A 15,131-nucleotide genomic window follows, 5' to 3' on the forward strand; every position below is an offset into this window, starting at 1 on the left:
TTCCTGCCATTTTTCCACTTCTAAGAGCCTCTCTAAGAACCTTTCTTACAGCAGAAAAGGGCCCTTAGTTTCATGTGGCAGTTAATGCTATTTAATGAGGAGCACAAATTGTCCTGCTATTAAACATTATGCTTAGCTTTCTGCCCAAAGCAAATAGACATATAACAGCAGCTACACTTGCTTCACTTGTGTGTGTGTCCTTATTCTGCATTTAGAAAGAAAAATTGGTCTTCAACCTAAAAATCTAAAACCGCATGTAATTTCTTAGTCGGATGTGGGGCCATTTCTGCTGAAAATCTGATTCCATCTATTTATGTTTGGTTTCTGTGGGGAACACTGAGAGGCGTTTGTTTACAGAATCATCCCTACTGTCGCGGAGAACAGCCTCATGGCCAGAAAGTTCGAGACACACCCTCAGTTGGCACAGCAGCCTCCTGAGCATCAGTGCGCTGGCTGAGATGGGGCAGGCCTGCTAGTAGATGGAGAAATAATAATTTGAGCCGTACCATCTTGAACAGGTGTTACCTGTGGTAAGTCTGAAAGAGTACTATGGCCAGTGTGTCTTGCTGGGTACTGTTGTATCTCTGCTGGGCAGACCTGGATTCAAATGACCACTGGGCCATGCAGCTGACCATGAGCCACTCACGATCTTCCTCATCACAGGTAACTTGCAGGGTTGTTCTGAAGATGAAATGGATAGGAGGGGTTTGTGACCTGCCCTGAGTTTCTTGGAGAAAGGGCATTGTAAAAATGGAGGAAAGAAAACACAGTTCGTGTCCAGCTCCCTTCCTCTCAAGGTTGCATGTTCATAGAGTAATACTGAATGTTACTAATTTATTCTTCCCTAGATATAGTTATCCTAGTAACCGTAGGTTTTATGCAGCCAAATGTCTGCCCCTTTTCACTCTGTTTCTCATTAAGTTACTATTTCTTTCCACGCTCTCTATTTTCATGTTGTCCCTCATCCCACTTATATCTTGTTTAAACATTTCTTAGTTAACTTTCATGTCTTCACCCTCTCCCTGCCACCTAGCTCTCTTCTGTGTGCTCTCTCTTCTTCTGCTCTTGCTTCTAATTTCCCTGCAATATTCGAACTATATGCTAGAAGCATGAGAGAGAGAGAGAGCGCACACACTTTTAAGAAAGGCCAAGCCACTTGCAGAGATGGGTACCCTAGGCTTGTAAGAAAATAGTTGAATGAAAGGAGCCAAGGGCTGTGGTCAGGGGATGGCCCTGCCCACGTTGCGTTTTTGATGTGGCCCCAATTTATATATGTCCCCTGATAACTTTTCCCTGAGGCAATGCGGCCTTCAAAGGGAGATTCCCTGCTCCTACTCTGGATAATTTTGTGTTCTAGACCAGGGAGCATTCCTAAAATGGAGGACTTGGTGAGGGGGAGAGGAGAGTGACCTGCTCAAACCCCTAACAGCTTATTGTGAGCACCCACAAGTGACGTGCAGCATCCTGGGGATGGGAGCCATGAGGATAAAGAACCTTGCTCCTTTAGGGATGTTTCTGGAAGAAAGGAAGGCAAAGAGGCAGATGTTTCTTTCCTGCTGTCTAGATTCACTGCCTTTGCTATTCAGTAAGGTTTGGAACTAGCAATCAAACCTGAGATCTCTGATGTGAGGGAGCACCACAAGGGAAGCCCTCTGAGGGCTGGAGAGACCATTGGAGGGTCTGAGAATGCTCTTCCCTCTGCTTCCTAAGCAGCACTACTAGGTCACAAGCTGGCCTGAGCAAGAGCACTTTTTGGTGACAGGGATGCCCGACTAGGTCCAGATTTCCTCTGCTACGAAGGCTTTTGTTGGTTCCTTCAAAAGGTAATGTTCAGCAGTTGGACTTTTCAGCTCCAGCACTGGTGCCGCTGCTGCTACTTTACACTTGCACGGCCCATTCCCAGGCTTCCTCCTCATAGCCATCTTCCTGTATGGCAAGGCACCGTTTTGCTAGCAGATCGCCTCTGCCTTCCTTTCTGGTTTTCTTTTCTGCTTCGGAGGTCACATGAGAGATGGGCCTGGGCAGAAACATCTGCAAAGCAGGTAGCAAGGAGATAGCAGAGGAATCCTGCCGCTCTCGGGGAACTCAATTTCTTAGCACTTGGAGTTAGTAGCTTCTGTGCCAAAAAACATGCTGGAAATGTTTTTCTTCAAGACATTCCAAACACACTGCTGGGTTCATCATCTTGAATTCATTTTCTTTTTGTATCTGCATTCAATTCCGTCCTCCCACTCTGCGTACATCACTTGGGGCAGGGGGCGGGGAATGAGAGAAGGAGTGCGGGGGACAGGATCAGAGCAGAAAGGAGCACGGAGCGCACTGCAGCTGTTAGCACTTGTGACGGAAACAACTACCTCAGTATTCGTAGGCCTGGTATATCAGTCCCAGAGGTGTCAGAAACAGAGACGCAGCAGGGTGGAAGGAGAGATGTGTCCCTGACTTCCCTCCTACGCTCTTCTGAAGGGGAAACACCTGCGTTGATGTCCCCTTCTTGCATATAAAAATGAAAGATTATTTGAAAGATTTGGCACTTCAGCACTCTAAGCTCCCTCTCTCTGAACCCACCAAAAATATATTATGGGGCGTGTGGGGTGGGGGCTGTCATTCCTGCTTATAACCTGGGTCTGTTTTTTGCTGCACAGCCCCTGGATGTTAATCTTCTCCCACCTTGACTTCACATTATCTCAGACTCAAGGAAACTGCCTTCTCAAAGTAACTGATGCAGCAGGCCGTGGGCTCTATGCTCTTTTCCGCATTCTCTCTGAACTAGGATCCCAGCGCCTGCAGCCATGGGGAGGAAGGGAATTCTGTCCCAGGGCAGCAAGGCTGATATGCCCCGTTCCTGGAAGAGACATGCATGAACGTGGCAGGTGGCAGGTGGCGGGGGCGGGGGGGGGATCAAAATGCCCGGCAGACCATGCTCTTGCATGAATTGCCACCGAGAAGAGGCACAGCCAAAATGGTCATTCTGGGTCAAGTGTTATTTCCTCCCCATGACTGGAGGATTGCAGAGCATCTGACCCAGTCCCATATATCTTCCCAGGACAGAAAAGGAAGCAGCAGCAAGGCTTGGTCAGATCAAGGCAGGCGGTGGGTGGAAATGAGAGAGAAGGCAGCAGTTTGAGCATAGATCACAAAGTGCTGTTCCCAGAAGAGGACTGAGCAGCCTTACCACTCCAGTTGCAACTACATAAGACTAATTTGTATGGATTTGTGCACATGCATTTATCCTAAGTAAAGACAACCCCTCGTTCTGCTTTTCTTCCAGTTCACACCCACATTTTTATCTTCTCAAGTGCTTTGCTTATTACATAGATAACAGAGGCAGCAAGCATAGCATGCCAATTCTTAGTGTACCCACAATTGCCTGAATTGGCTGCTGCTAGTCCCTTTGCATTGTAAAATAATAACGTTGTTATGTAGCTCACTTGCTATATGTGTATCTACAGGTTCTAATTATAGCTACTCGGGTGAACCAGAACACAGTTCTGAATTATTGTCTTGAGTGACTGAGCCATTCTGCAGTAGGTTCCATTGTGCTGAATGGATAAGACTAGACTTTAGCCAGGACATGTGGGATAACCTCAGAACTAGACTGCAAACTAGTTTCGAGAAAGGATTAGCTACTTTGATGGCCCTAGAATCTAGGAACATGTGTACTTTCTCAGAAATCAATGGGATTTCTTTCCAGGAAGGCAAACACATGGTTGCTTGCAGCCTACATTTTGTGAAATTTGTAGATTAAATTTCCACATGCCCTTATTCAAGGAGTAAGCTCTGTTGAATACAATGAGGCTTAATTCTCAGCCAATCTGTTATTCAAGCATGATCTAGATTCTCTGATTTACTTGGATAAAATCTCTGAGCTGCTACCACCATTGGATCAAAGAAATTTCCTGTCTTCTTTTTCAAGAGATACACAGAGATGGTCAACTTCTGTCTCACCTTCTCACACATAAACTCAATGACATATACTAATAAAAAGACAGTTTTGCTGTCGTTTGCTCTAGCCTTGGATTTGTGTCAAGCCTAAATGGATTGTTTTTTCATTGTTCCAAACTACTTAAACCTGAGTCTCAAGAGATTTTGCTTAGTGATATGCCAACTGATCACAAGTAAAAGCTGTTATCTCCTCTGCAGGGTTAAACGCATATATCTGTTTCCCACACATCACAGGGCCAAAAGAGCAAATTGTGGTGCAAATGTATTTATTTTATTTACTTTTAGGCTTGGTTGAGCCAAGATGAACGAGAGGCAATTCATCCAGTGGGTAGATAGATCACATTACGAATTCTGAATCCTAAGAAAGTCTAGACAACGATATGACTCAGTGAACTGAGCATGGCTTTGTGGCTTCAGCAGCTTGATTTCCAAAGTGGCATCATAACTCTGCCACTAGCTTTGGCACAGCTGAATATTCAAGTCAAAGAAAAGTTACAGCAGAATTTTCACATTCTGAACATCTAATATATTTTCACCATGGAGCAAGGAGAAGGAAGAACAGAAGGCCCTTATGGCAGAGTTAAGCTTTCTGGACTTTTTTTAGGTGAACATAGAAAGTGTGCTGTTGCTTGCACTTCAGATGACCTGTGAGTAAACATCGACTTTCTATTTTCAGCTGTCCCATTTCATTAACTTTTATTAACCTATTTTTGCACTGCAAGGGCTGCAGAGGTTTTGCTGAGCTGTTCTAATGTTGAAAGTGGTAAAAGATCCTTGCAAACATACCAAAAGTACCTCCTTTCAGTTCTTGAGTTTACAATAAGGTGAGTATGAGTGAAACTGAATTAAATAGAAAGGAACCTAGTAGCCAGCATGTACATCTTCATCATTATTTGAAATCAGTTTAAATGTAAAAGATGAAAGGGTTGAGAGAAGAATTTGGAATATTTGGAGGTGGGAGCCATTTTTGCTTTCTTTGCTTTTCTCAAACTACCACCAACAGGTGTTGAATGGTGATTTGAAATGGTAAATATTAAAATGTTGATGTTTCTCAGCCACGTAATAGAAGCACCATTTATGATTGTAATGGGGCTATGCTGTTCCCATTTTCCAAATTAAAAACTGGAAAAAAGCCAAAAAGTTGGTGATTTGTTGAGCTAAGTTGAAGTTGAGCATGGGAAGTAACAGTTGAATATGGAACTTCTGAGTTCAAGGTCATGTTTCTTTTCTCTGGAACTCAGTGAATCTGAGCTCTCAGAAATGGCTTCTAGAAAGACTCTGCTTTCCTGCCTCATCTCTGTTATATCACCAGAGTTATAATGTACTTTAGCATGGTCTTCATGTTGAAAAAGTAATGCAAATAAGTAGAGACCAAAGGCCTGATCTTGTCTAGCATTCTCTTTCCACATTGGCCTCTGGAAAGGCCTAAAGGAACTCTCTGTGACCTGTACCTACTCGTAGTATGGAAAACAGTACAGGAACTTTAACAGAGCTGTTAATCCTAGCAAAGGACAAGGAAGACTGGTGGCTTTAGATACTCCTTGCCAGCAATTCTTGTCTCTGATGCAGTCCCTCCCAGGTAACACCCAACTCTTGCCAAGTAGCGTCGTGGCAGTTGAGCTGTCTGATGGCCAAAAAGGCCTGTCTCTACCAGGGATGCTGTCACCTTTGCTCTGGAGACCTGAGAGGTGAGATGAAGATGGTGAATAGGGTCTGGGAAGAGGTCAAAGGGGTTATGGGGAATTAGGGTATATGGATTAGCAAAACTCGTGACCATCAAGCTTCTCCAAATTCTTCCTCAAAGCTTGTTCCAATTTGTTTCTATATCACATTGGGTTTTGTTCTTTCTTTTTGCAAAAAAATTAACACACATAACTTGTGTACATTAAATTAATACTTCATTTGTGTACATTTCCAAGTATATGCATTTTTCTCCTATTGATTAAAGTGAGTTGGTGCACACTTTTGAGACAAATACATTTTTCATGTGCATTTTTCAAATGTATACATATTTTTATGTACCACAAACCACATCAGAGTCTTCAAAGCATATGTATTTTGGCCACAGATTGCATTCAGGTCTGTGTTCAGTTCTGGGATGTGCAAACTAGGTACATTCTAGTTAAACATGAACTAATTTTTCTCATACATCCTCCTAGCAAGGCATCCTCAGGTGTTCTGCTGATAGGTCTTCCCAGTCTTTGAGGGTGGATTTTTAGCAGATTCCAGTCCCTCTTCCACTGAAGAGATCTCTCTGAAGTCCATGCTCAGTGGAATCCTAATAGTTACACGTGACAGAATAATAGTTTTTGCTTTTAGTTCTTCCCTAGTACTGTTGTCCGAAACATGCTGTCTCTGATACCAGAGGTAATATGTAGCCATCAGGACTGGGAGCCATTGGGCAAGCATATGCCTCACGAATTTGTCCAGTCCTGATTTAAGGGCCATCGAACTTGGCTGCTGTTAATACATTTGGTGGCAGCAAATTTAATTGGGTCATGTGTAGGGATGGACTTCCTTTTGTCTATTCTGAACTTTGCACTTGTCCACATCTGATGCATCTGAGTTCTAGTATTTTGCAAAAGGAAGAAAAACTCTCTACCTGCATTTTTCAAGCTAGGCATACTTTTACACATGCCTATCATGTCCACCCACAAGTCACCTTTTTTTCTAAACTAGAACACCTCAAACAATGAAAACATTCCTCATGTATTTACTACATTTCAAGTCTGTACCTTTCCTACCTCTAAAATATCATGTTGGGGATGTTGGGACTAGAACTGTACTCAGTATGCCAAGTCATAAAGGCATTACAGTGTGAGCAGTTGATACTAATGCTCTGAAAATCTCTTAAAATATCAGAGCATGAATGTAACACCCTGTTAAGGACTTCGGGGCTTTTGCTCTAAATCTCATGGCTCTCTAGCTCACTAAGACATCTAAGACTGTGTGTATCAGAGCAGAAGAGCATTGTACACCATGGACATATTGGTGGGCACCCTGAAGCCTTTAGACATATAAGAAATAGGAGACTGGTCTCCGCCTCATGCCAGTCAACGCTGATTGCTAACACTTCTCTGTGTGAAATGCCTGTCATAGGGAAAAGAGTCTGGGGTCTGCCATTTTGCACTAGAACATTATTTCTAATCCTCTTGCTTCTCTCTTCTTTGGCACCCATGTGAAACAAACCCTTTGGTCCTCAGCCCTTCTCTCTTCCCAGTTCTCCAGTAGCAAACAGGTCCTGCCTTCTCTAGTTCTTGTGTGAGCATTTCTTCCCCTGCCGCAATTAAAATATTCACTGGCATTCCTTGACATTACAGGTGCTCAGGCAATTGCCAAGACAGATGCTTCCAGTAAGGCTGATTTGTAAGAGTAATAAGTCTTTCTTTTACATAGAAACCACATGTAATTAAACTGATCATTTTCCCTTGAAAGCAAGGACATTTGTCTAGCAGTGCAGCACAATGATGCTGAAATAGCAGGGCATGATTCTTTCACATTTCGTTTTTCTTCAAGGTTCATTGACTTCCAGTGTTTTTCTTTTTAGGTGGCCAAAAACTTGGCTTGCAATTTTCCCATGAAGAACTGTTTTCACTACTTGTTTGGAAACTGGGAGATTCCTTTGCTTGTTGATCATGTGCGGTTTTTGCCTCCCCTCCCCTTTTCTCTCATCCAGTGGATGACACCGTGGTTGCTATTCCCTACGGAAGTCGGCATGTTCGCCTTGTGCTGAAAGGCCCTGATCACTTATGTGAGTAAAACAAATCAATCAATCAATAAAAGTATACTTTATTTCAGAAGACGAATGCTCAAAATAACCTGTGGAGTTCTGTTTAGAACAAGGTTCTAGGGCTCTTTTTCCCATGAGGAGGTCAAAATTCCTGACTTCAGATAGCATTTCCTAGAACATCGGTAAGAAGCTACCCATTTATATGAGGCATAATTTAACCCATTAATAAAACTCTTTCCAGCCCGCTCTAATTTTCCATCCAGAGATCTGTATGTCTGTGTCTCACTTGACTGACCAGTTTGATGTGATGACCAGTTTGATGTGGCTGATGGCTGACGAGAATACAATGGCGGCATCCCTGCTGCTGGTGGAGCTGTTGCGCGGCTCATGAGTTTAACGCATGTTCTTGCTCTTGTGTTCTCCTCAGTGTTTCCCTGGCTCATGACAGAGGAGACATGCACAAGAAATACTGCATTGTGGTGTTAGAGGATGTCAAGGAAAGAAAGCTCACCAGTGGCCTATATAAAAGCACAGAGATGACGCCTTCTATTTTTGCTAACAGGACATACAGATTGAACTGGTAGATACAGAGACGGAAGGTGGAAGCAAACCCTGATTGAGATGGTACACTTAGAGGATATGGTGCCTGAAGTGAGGTTTTGTCCCACCATCAAAGAATTGGAGGCTCATGGTGAAGGAATACTGAAATTTTAACAGATAATTCCTGGATAATGATCTTTTTCATTTCATTTCTCCAACTCCCAATAGCCAAAGCTCTCTAGGTGTCAAAACCCTAATATAAAAAAACTGTAAATGATGCATGCAAAATATTCAATAGTTTAAAATATTTAGGGGCAATTGAAAATACTGGGGTCCAATTAAAAAACCAACACTGGAAAATTCCACTGTATGCCATCAAATGTCTGTAAAAAGAAGAAAAGCATCACTGAACAGATGACTGTGCTGGTGCCAGGCAGAACTGATGGGAGGCAGGCCATCCGTGAGAAGACCCTCTCCTTTCATGCCATCCTTGACACCTGCCTCAGAGCAGGTTCTCAGAGCAAACACGCAGGTTTGGAACATAGCGTCAGGGAAGGTTCATGCTGGGAGAAGCGCGTCATCAGGTACTGTGAGCATCATCCCAAGCTATGTAAGGCTTTATCGTTCACAAGCAGCACCTTGAATTGGGTTCAGAAACATACAGGCAGCCAGTCCAAGCAGGCCACAGTTGTTATTACAGGCTCAAACCTTCTTTTCCACTCTATCTACCTGGCTATCACGTTTTGCGCAAGGTGCCGCCTGCACTGAGCATAATGCAGTAATCTGAGATTACCTTTAAGGTGACTGGGGAGTGGGCGGGGGGTGGGGGGGATACGCTGCTTGAAGTATTTGACACTAGTTACTCTGACTCTTCAAACCATCCCTGCTAGGAAACCAGGTAAGTGATCCACATTTGTGTACTACCCTCCTTTTTGCTTTGCTTTGCTGTGTAGTACGTCTTGGCACATGAAATATTGTTCCCAGTCAAAGGGTCTGAATGGTAGCAGCAGTCTGCCAGTTTCGCTCATTATCTCTCTTTTCACAAAGTAGAGTTAAATGTGCGCTTTTGGAGTTCTTACTACAAGATGATTCAGTATAACTATTTGGACAATGATTGTCCATAGCGTATACATTTTTTTACCATTAAATAGTATTGCTCATCCATACAGAGATGCTAAAGACTTGCAGCTGCTTGTCAAGTATAAGATAAGCAAAACTACACAAGCACGGAGTACCTCTGCAAAAAGTTTACAGGCTAGTGAGATGGAGAATGTCCTTTGAGTCTCAAAATGGATTGCATTCTGCTTATATTGAAAGACAGCAGTAGGTACATGCTAATCTTTTTATGCCTAAGATTTAGAACTGTGAATAATGACCAGCAAATTGCAGGTTATAAACTAGCAAAAGGGCGGAAAATATATAGCGTAAGTTATAATTGTAAGAAATAAGTGGCCCTTTGAGTATTCCTGGCTGCTTCTCATGTGGCTCTTATTTCTTTCCCTATAAATAGCTTACCATCTTTTCTTCTACTTGTGCACATGCTGTTTCTCAAACTAACAAATGTTATCACTTTGCAGCTCTGCTTTCAATAAAATCAAATTGTAAAGAGGCCAGGAGAGAGATGCTTCATAGAGAAATCAGTTTCTATAAGTGAGAGAGGCCGAGCAAGTACCTTTGCTCCAGAACTTGTTTTGTGTGAGCCAATCTGTATGTTACTTTCACCACTGGGATTGGCCACAGGGTATATTTCTCACCTTCCAGATCTAATATGAAGCAGATGTCACTGAGTAAGTCATATAGTCCGCACCCGCAGACCACATTAAGGGTGGGGGGGTGTCGAGGGTTAGTCCTTCTGGACCAGAACTTGATGGTACCTGAGGGAAGGTGATGCTGATGGAAGCTGACACATCAGTAGAATGACACCACTGAATCCAACACATGATAGACTCTGTTTCATCAGGCAAGAGCTGAGAAAGCCACCACTAAACCTTGATCCCCGTAGTAACATTTCACTTCGCTCAGTTCATCGCATGTAGAACTTTGCAGCGATCAGAACCATATTCACGTGTCCCCTTTATCTGGGTGCATAATTATGCCACTTTGCAAAGGGTGATTCTGTAAGGCAACCATATCAGATGTGCCCCACCATGGAACTTTGAAAACAAGGTAGAAGAGATGTGGAAGTTCCACTTTGTTATTGAGAAGCATGTGACCATTAAAACTGTGCAGTTATCCCTGGATTTTTAGAAGATCATGCAGTATGTCTTCAGTATTTCGAAAGTCCATGGAGAAGATTTCATAAGATTCTGGCCAATGCAAAATCCTTGACTATTGTAGGAAAAGAGAAACATATATCTCTAAAGCAGGGGTCCTCAAATTTTTTGAATAGGGGGCCAGTTGAAAGGCTGCAGTGACCGTGGCCCAGCGAGGTGCTGTCGGGTGCGTGCGAGGCAGCATCGGGCATGCGCAGAGGTGGCTCGCTCACTCAGAGATCTCCCAGCGAGTCCAAAACCATCTCCAAGTGAGCGAGCCACCACCTCCCCGCCTGCACTGCGACCGCCAAGCGCGCGCATACGGGAGGCAGGCAGAGGCGGCGGCGGTTTGTTTGCTAGGAGACCATGTCCGAACGAGCAAGCCACCACCTCCCCACCCATGCAGCCAGCACGTGCACGGGCAGGGAACGGTGGCACGGGCCGGATGGAAGGCCATGGTGGGCCGGATCTGTCCCTTGGGCCATAGTTTGAGGGCCCATGCTCTAAACAGTAAGTCAGATTGATTTACTGACTTTTGCAGAACCACATAACATTTATTAATGTATCAGAAGTTCTCTGTAAGCTTGAGTAATGATTTTCTGCACTCCCATTTATGCATGCTTTCACTAGCACAGCTGAGATAAACAAGGTATTGCACATCACAAAGAGTTGCGGCATAAAGGAAAAAAGCGTCTCTACATGAGGCAACATCTTGGATAAGTTTGAGTTCCAAGAATGTATATGGCAAAGAGGGCAGACTCCCAGGAAAGGCAGCTGGTAAATTTCATCCTGGAATAAATTTCAGGCCAGGTAATGAACTCGTCACATGTTTGCAATAGATGGCAAAAAATGGCTGCACTACTCCACTGAGCCCGGGTCAGTTTGGTAATGTGCTGGGAGAAAGGAGCCAAGATGACCTATACTCAAGGCGATTTTCATTTAATTGGCCACGTTACTGTACTGTACCATGGTTTGTTCTGGTCATAACATCAAGGACCGCAATCCTCTAGGGAGCCTCAGTTCAGGCAGGTGTAGGGCCAGCCCTGAGCCCCTATGGAATAACGTCCCCAGTACACTCAGAAGGGGTCTGCACTGTGTTGCTGTCCAGGGTAACTGCCCCAGCCACTAGCTGTCCTCTTTTTCCTTTTCCTCATCCTACTTTCTTCTTTCTATCCTATGTGTTTCCACTTCCTTAAAGCCGGCTGGGCTAACCAAATTAAAGCTGAATCCAAGGAAGAGGCTTGTACTGGTGTTGTTGGCTAACCTCAGGTACCCCCTTTCACTGACTGGTGCAAAATCAAGTGTGTTCCATGTGAAATGCAGAATGGAATTTTGAAGCATTGTGGAAAACACATTATGTAAGCAAAATTTATTCTCCCTAACCTGCAAAACTTTTGGCTGTATCTCTCTCTTCCTTTTTGCCAGCTCTGGAAAACCCTTTATAGGTACTTTTATATCCCGCTCTGAAAGAGGTCAAGAAGCCATACAGATTCCCTTTGCAGCCCCAGCATCTCTCACACTTATTTTAGTGCGCGCACATGCAAAGCACCCACAATAGTTGAGTAAATAGAAGAACCGGGCAAAATGGTGTGAAGTTGAACATGTTGAGATAGAACATGTGTTAATAAAGGTATTAATAAGGCTGCAAAATAATTGTATTTTTAGTTGAAATAAAATCTGCCCAGTATGCAAAGCTAATTTTCTCTATCATTCATTCTATTTCTATGTTGCTTTGACATTCCCAATGTTTATTGTTTTGCTTGCTTGCTTTCTGTGTTCAATCCATTAAAACAATTACATTCCTCTCATCAATGTATTTGTTTGTTAGATTTGGAAACCAAGACCCTGCAAGGTGTGAAGGGTGAAACCAGTCTCAGCTCCACAGGATCCTTTCTTGTAGATAATTCTAGTGTTGACTTCCAGAAGTTTCCAGACAAAGAGATACTTCGAATGCCTGGCCCTCTCACTGCAGACTTCACTGTCAAGGTAGGAAGCATGGACCAAATGATGAGGTTCTTTTGAAGCAAAAGATTGTCATGTGTACAAAATGTGCTGATTCATGGGGACTGCACTGCTACTGAATAAGGACAAATAATATAGCCCATAATCTGCCGCACAGCATCTTCACGTTACTTGGGTTTTTCTACTGAGTCATGTGTTCTTTTTCATTCTACCTTTTCTTCCCATTTAGCATTACAGCCTCTAGCTAATCTTTATGAATGATCCAGTTTTTTAAAGCCTGTAATGTCTGTAAGTTTTGAAAGTTCAGAACGTATTGGTTATTCTTTCATGATATCGTATGTGTAATGGAAAGGAGACCTGAAGAATGCAAAATGTTTATTGTGAATGTCTACTTCACATGAAGAACAGAATGGAGATGGATACCTATCCTATTTCTGCCATTGCAGAGGTCATGGGCTTGCAAGTATGAGGAGAAACTTCCCATTTAGGAGAGAGGCAGGTCCTGGAGACAAGGTCCAGGACACTGTTTGCTAAAACACAGGAAGTACTATCCACAAAGGCCTTTCGGTTCAATACAAGGAGCCTGTCATGATCAGTGTTGTACCAGCTTCAGCATAGCAGACTTTTAAGCTTAGTGCTTCCTGATATATCACTGGAGGCCCTGAATCCCTGATCCTGGAAATACTTTGAGCAATATCTGATTCTGAGGGTGATGCACTTAGTGAAAGGAGGATGCCTTGTGCTGCTTTCTGATGGTTCTTTCTGTTCAAATTTACTGCCATCTTTTGGAGAATGAAAGACGTGGATTCTGTTGAATGGGGAGGTCCAGCCATGTGGCAGAGGGCATGTGTGTAATGTCCTGGATGCAGCAGCCTCAGTACTGGGCTATCATTTGTATTAACTCTCTTGGAATCCTTACTAGGAAGAACCAACCAACTACTCTGTGGGATTCTGTGTTTTGGGGATCCTTTTCTAAGTAGGCCCATAATAAGGTATAACTCTCTTAAAAGGTGTAAAGTTGTAAGATTATTGTAATGTGCTCTACATGGGGCTGCCCTTAAAGGCGTTTTAATATGTTAGTGTTTTAACAGGTTTTTAATGTGTTTTATTATGTTTTAATATGTTTAATGTATTGTAAGCTGACTAGGAAAGCCTCAGGGGTTAAAGGCAGCCTATAAATGCATGAATAAATCAATCAATCAATCAATCAATCAGTAAATAAGGGTACCCATGTACTAAAGGGTGCCCAGCCCTATCAACAGCCAGAAAGTAAAATGTTCCCCAAGTACTTCAAGCCAGCCCTTTGGGTCCAGAAGATAAAAGAAAGCTAGACAAACTTTTCCTGGGAGTATTTAGTGCATTTCACAGATCAGATTACCGCAAGCACTCACTGCAAGATAATTTCATGCACACACAGCAAGACTCTTTCAGGATTGCAACAGATTATTGGAAGCACTGTATCCACACAACAAAACAAGCAACCCTGGGTGGTTACCCTGGTTCAAAGTGTGGTTTTTTTTATCATATCAAGTGGTTTCTACATTATCATGGTTTCCATCCTCCTTGGTTAGAGCTCCCACTGTTGGCATGTATTCCATCACCCACCATGCCTGCAATTCAATCCTAAGGTGTATTGCTTCCTGCTATGTCACCTGCCTCTTCCTTATTGGTCCGCATGTAGAGGCTGGATGGCTGGAGTGGCTCCTGCAGTTGCTGCTCTTTTCAGGAGACTGTGGTGGTTGCATACAAGGGTCATGGAAACCTGGGTTCAGACAACAGAACAAGCCATGGTGAGACAGAGAAACCATGAAATAAACTGTTGTTTCTTATCATGGTTTCTAAAGATCAAACTTACCATGGTGTGATACCATGACTGGGTTCAAAGAATATGATAGTTCAACAATGGTAAAAAAAAATTGTCATGTTGGCTGAACCTAGCCACTTTAGTTTTACATATTTTATTCTCAACCCACAGGAGATAGAGAAAGACATCTTAGTTAGTATACCAATGTTCCCCATCTCCACCCCCAGCACATACACCAGTATACTAGCTCTAAGAGAATTAACTAAAAACTAGGGAAAGATGAAGACTGAATAAATTAGCATTGGCCAAACAAAGAGGGGAAGGTAGGACTGTGGGAGGGACAAGGTAGGAGATTGGGAGCCCATGTGACCATGATGGCAACATTGGGTGGGAAAAATGGGAACTGGTTTGTGAAGAAAGGACAAGGAACTAAGAGGTATCTTTAAGGTGATTCATGTGGTACCTGAACCTCTTCTCCTATCTAGGGTATGGAAATGGTTCAAGATTAGACCTATTTCCTGCCAAAACTCTGTACTGGCCAATTTAAAATGTAGATTAATTCGCTGGGTTGTGGCAAAGCTATAAGGTAGGCATTTGCATGTTTCCTTGCCTACAGCAACCAGCTCGCTTCAGTCTAATTAATGGAGAAAGAGCATGCACACTGTGGCTCCTGTCCAGACCCTTGACAATATTGTTGGCTGCCGAGATGTCAAGGTGCGTGGAGTCAAATTGCCAACCCCCATCCCAGGGAGCAGGAAAGGGAAGCGTGGGCTGCCCTGCCATGCTGCTTCTTTCAGAATCAAAATGGTTTCTTCAGCCAAGGTGTTAGGCTAATGCCAGAAAAATACATATCATACAACACAAGACGTCCAGAAAGCCAAGGACATCTAACCTCCTTTGT

At 43.3% G+C, this 15,131-nt stretch overlaps 1 protein-coding gene across 1 annotated transcript in view; it reads left to right on the forward strand.

The window, feature by feature from the left end:
* Window positions 1-15,131, forward strand: part of ADAMTSL1 (ADAMTS like 1) — a 591,693-nt gene that overhangs the window by 404,783 nt on the left and 171,779 nt on the right. The window contains exons 7-8 of the mRNA XM_044427603.1: window positions 7,619-7,693; window positions 12,293-12,450. Of these exons, the coding sequence (XP_044283538.1) occupies window positions 7,619-7,693; window positions 12,293-12,450 (233 nt within the window). The remainder of the gene's footprint in view (window positions 1-7,618; window positions 7,694-12,292; window positions 12,451-15,131) is intronic.

This window comes from Varanus komodoensis, unplaced genomic scaffold (assembly GCF_004798865.1).
Source record: "Varanus komodoensis strain SLA01 unplaced genomic scaffold, ASM479886v1 scaffold19, whole genome shotgun sequence".
Lineage (NCBI taxonomy): Eukaryota > Metazoa > Chordata > Lepidosauria > Squamata > Varanidae > Varanus > Varanus komodoensis.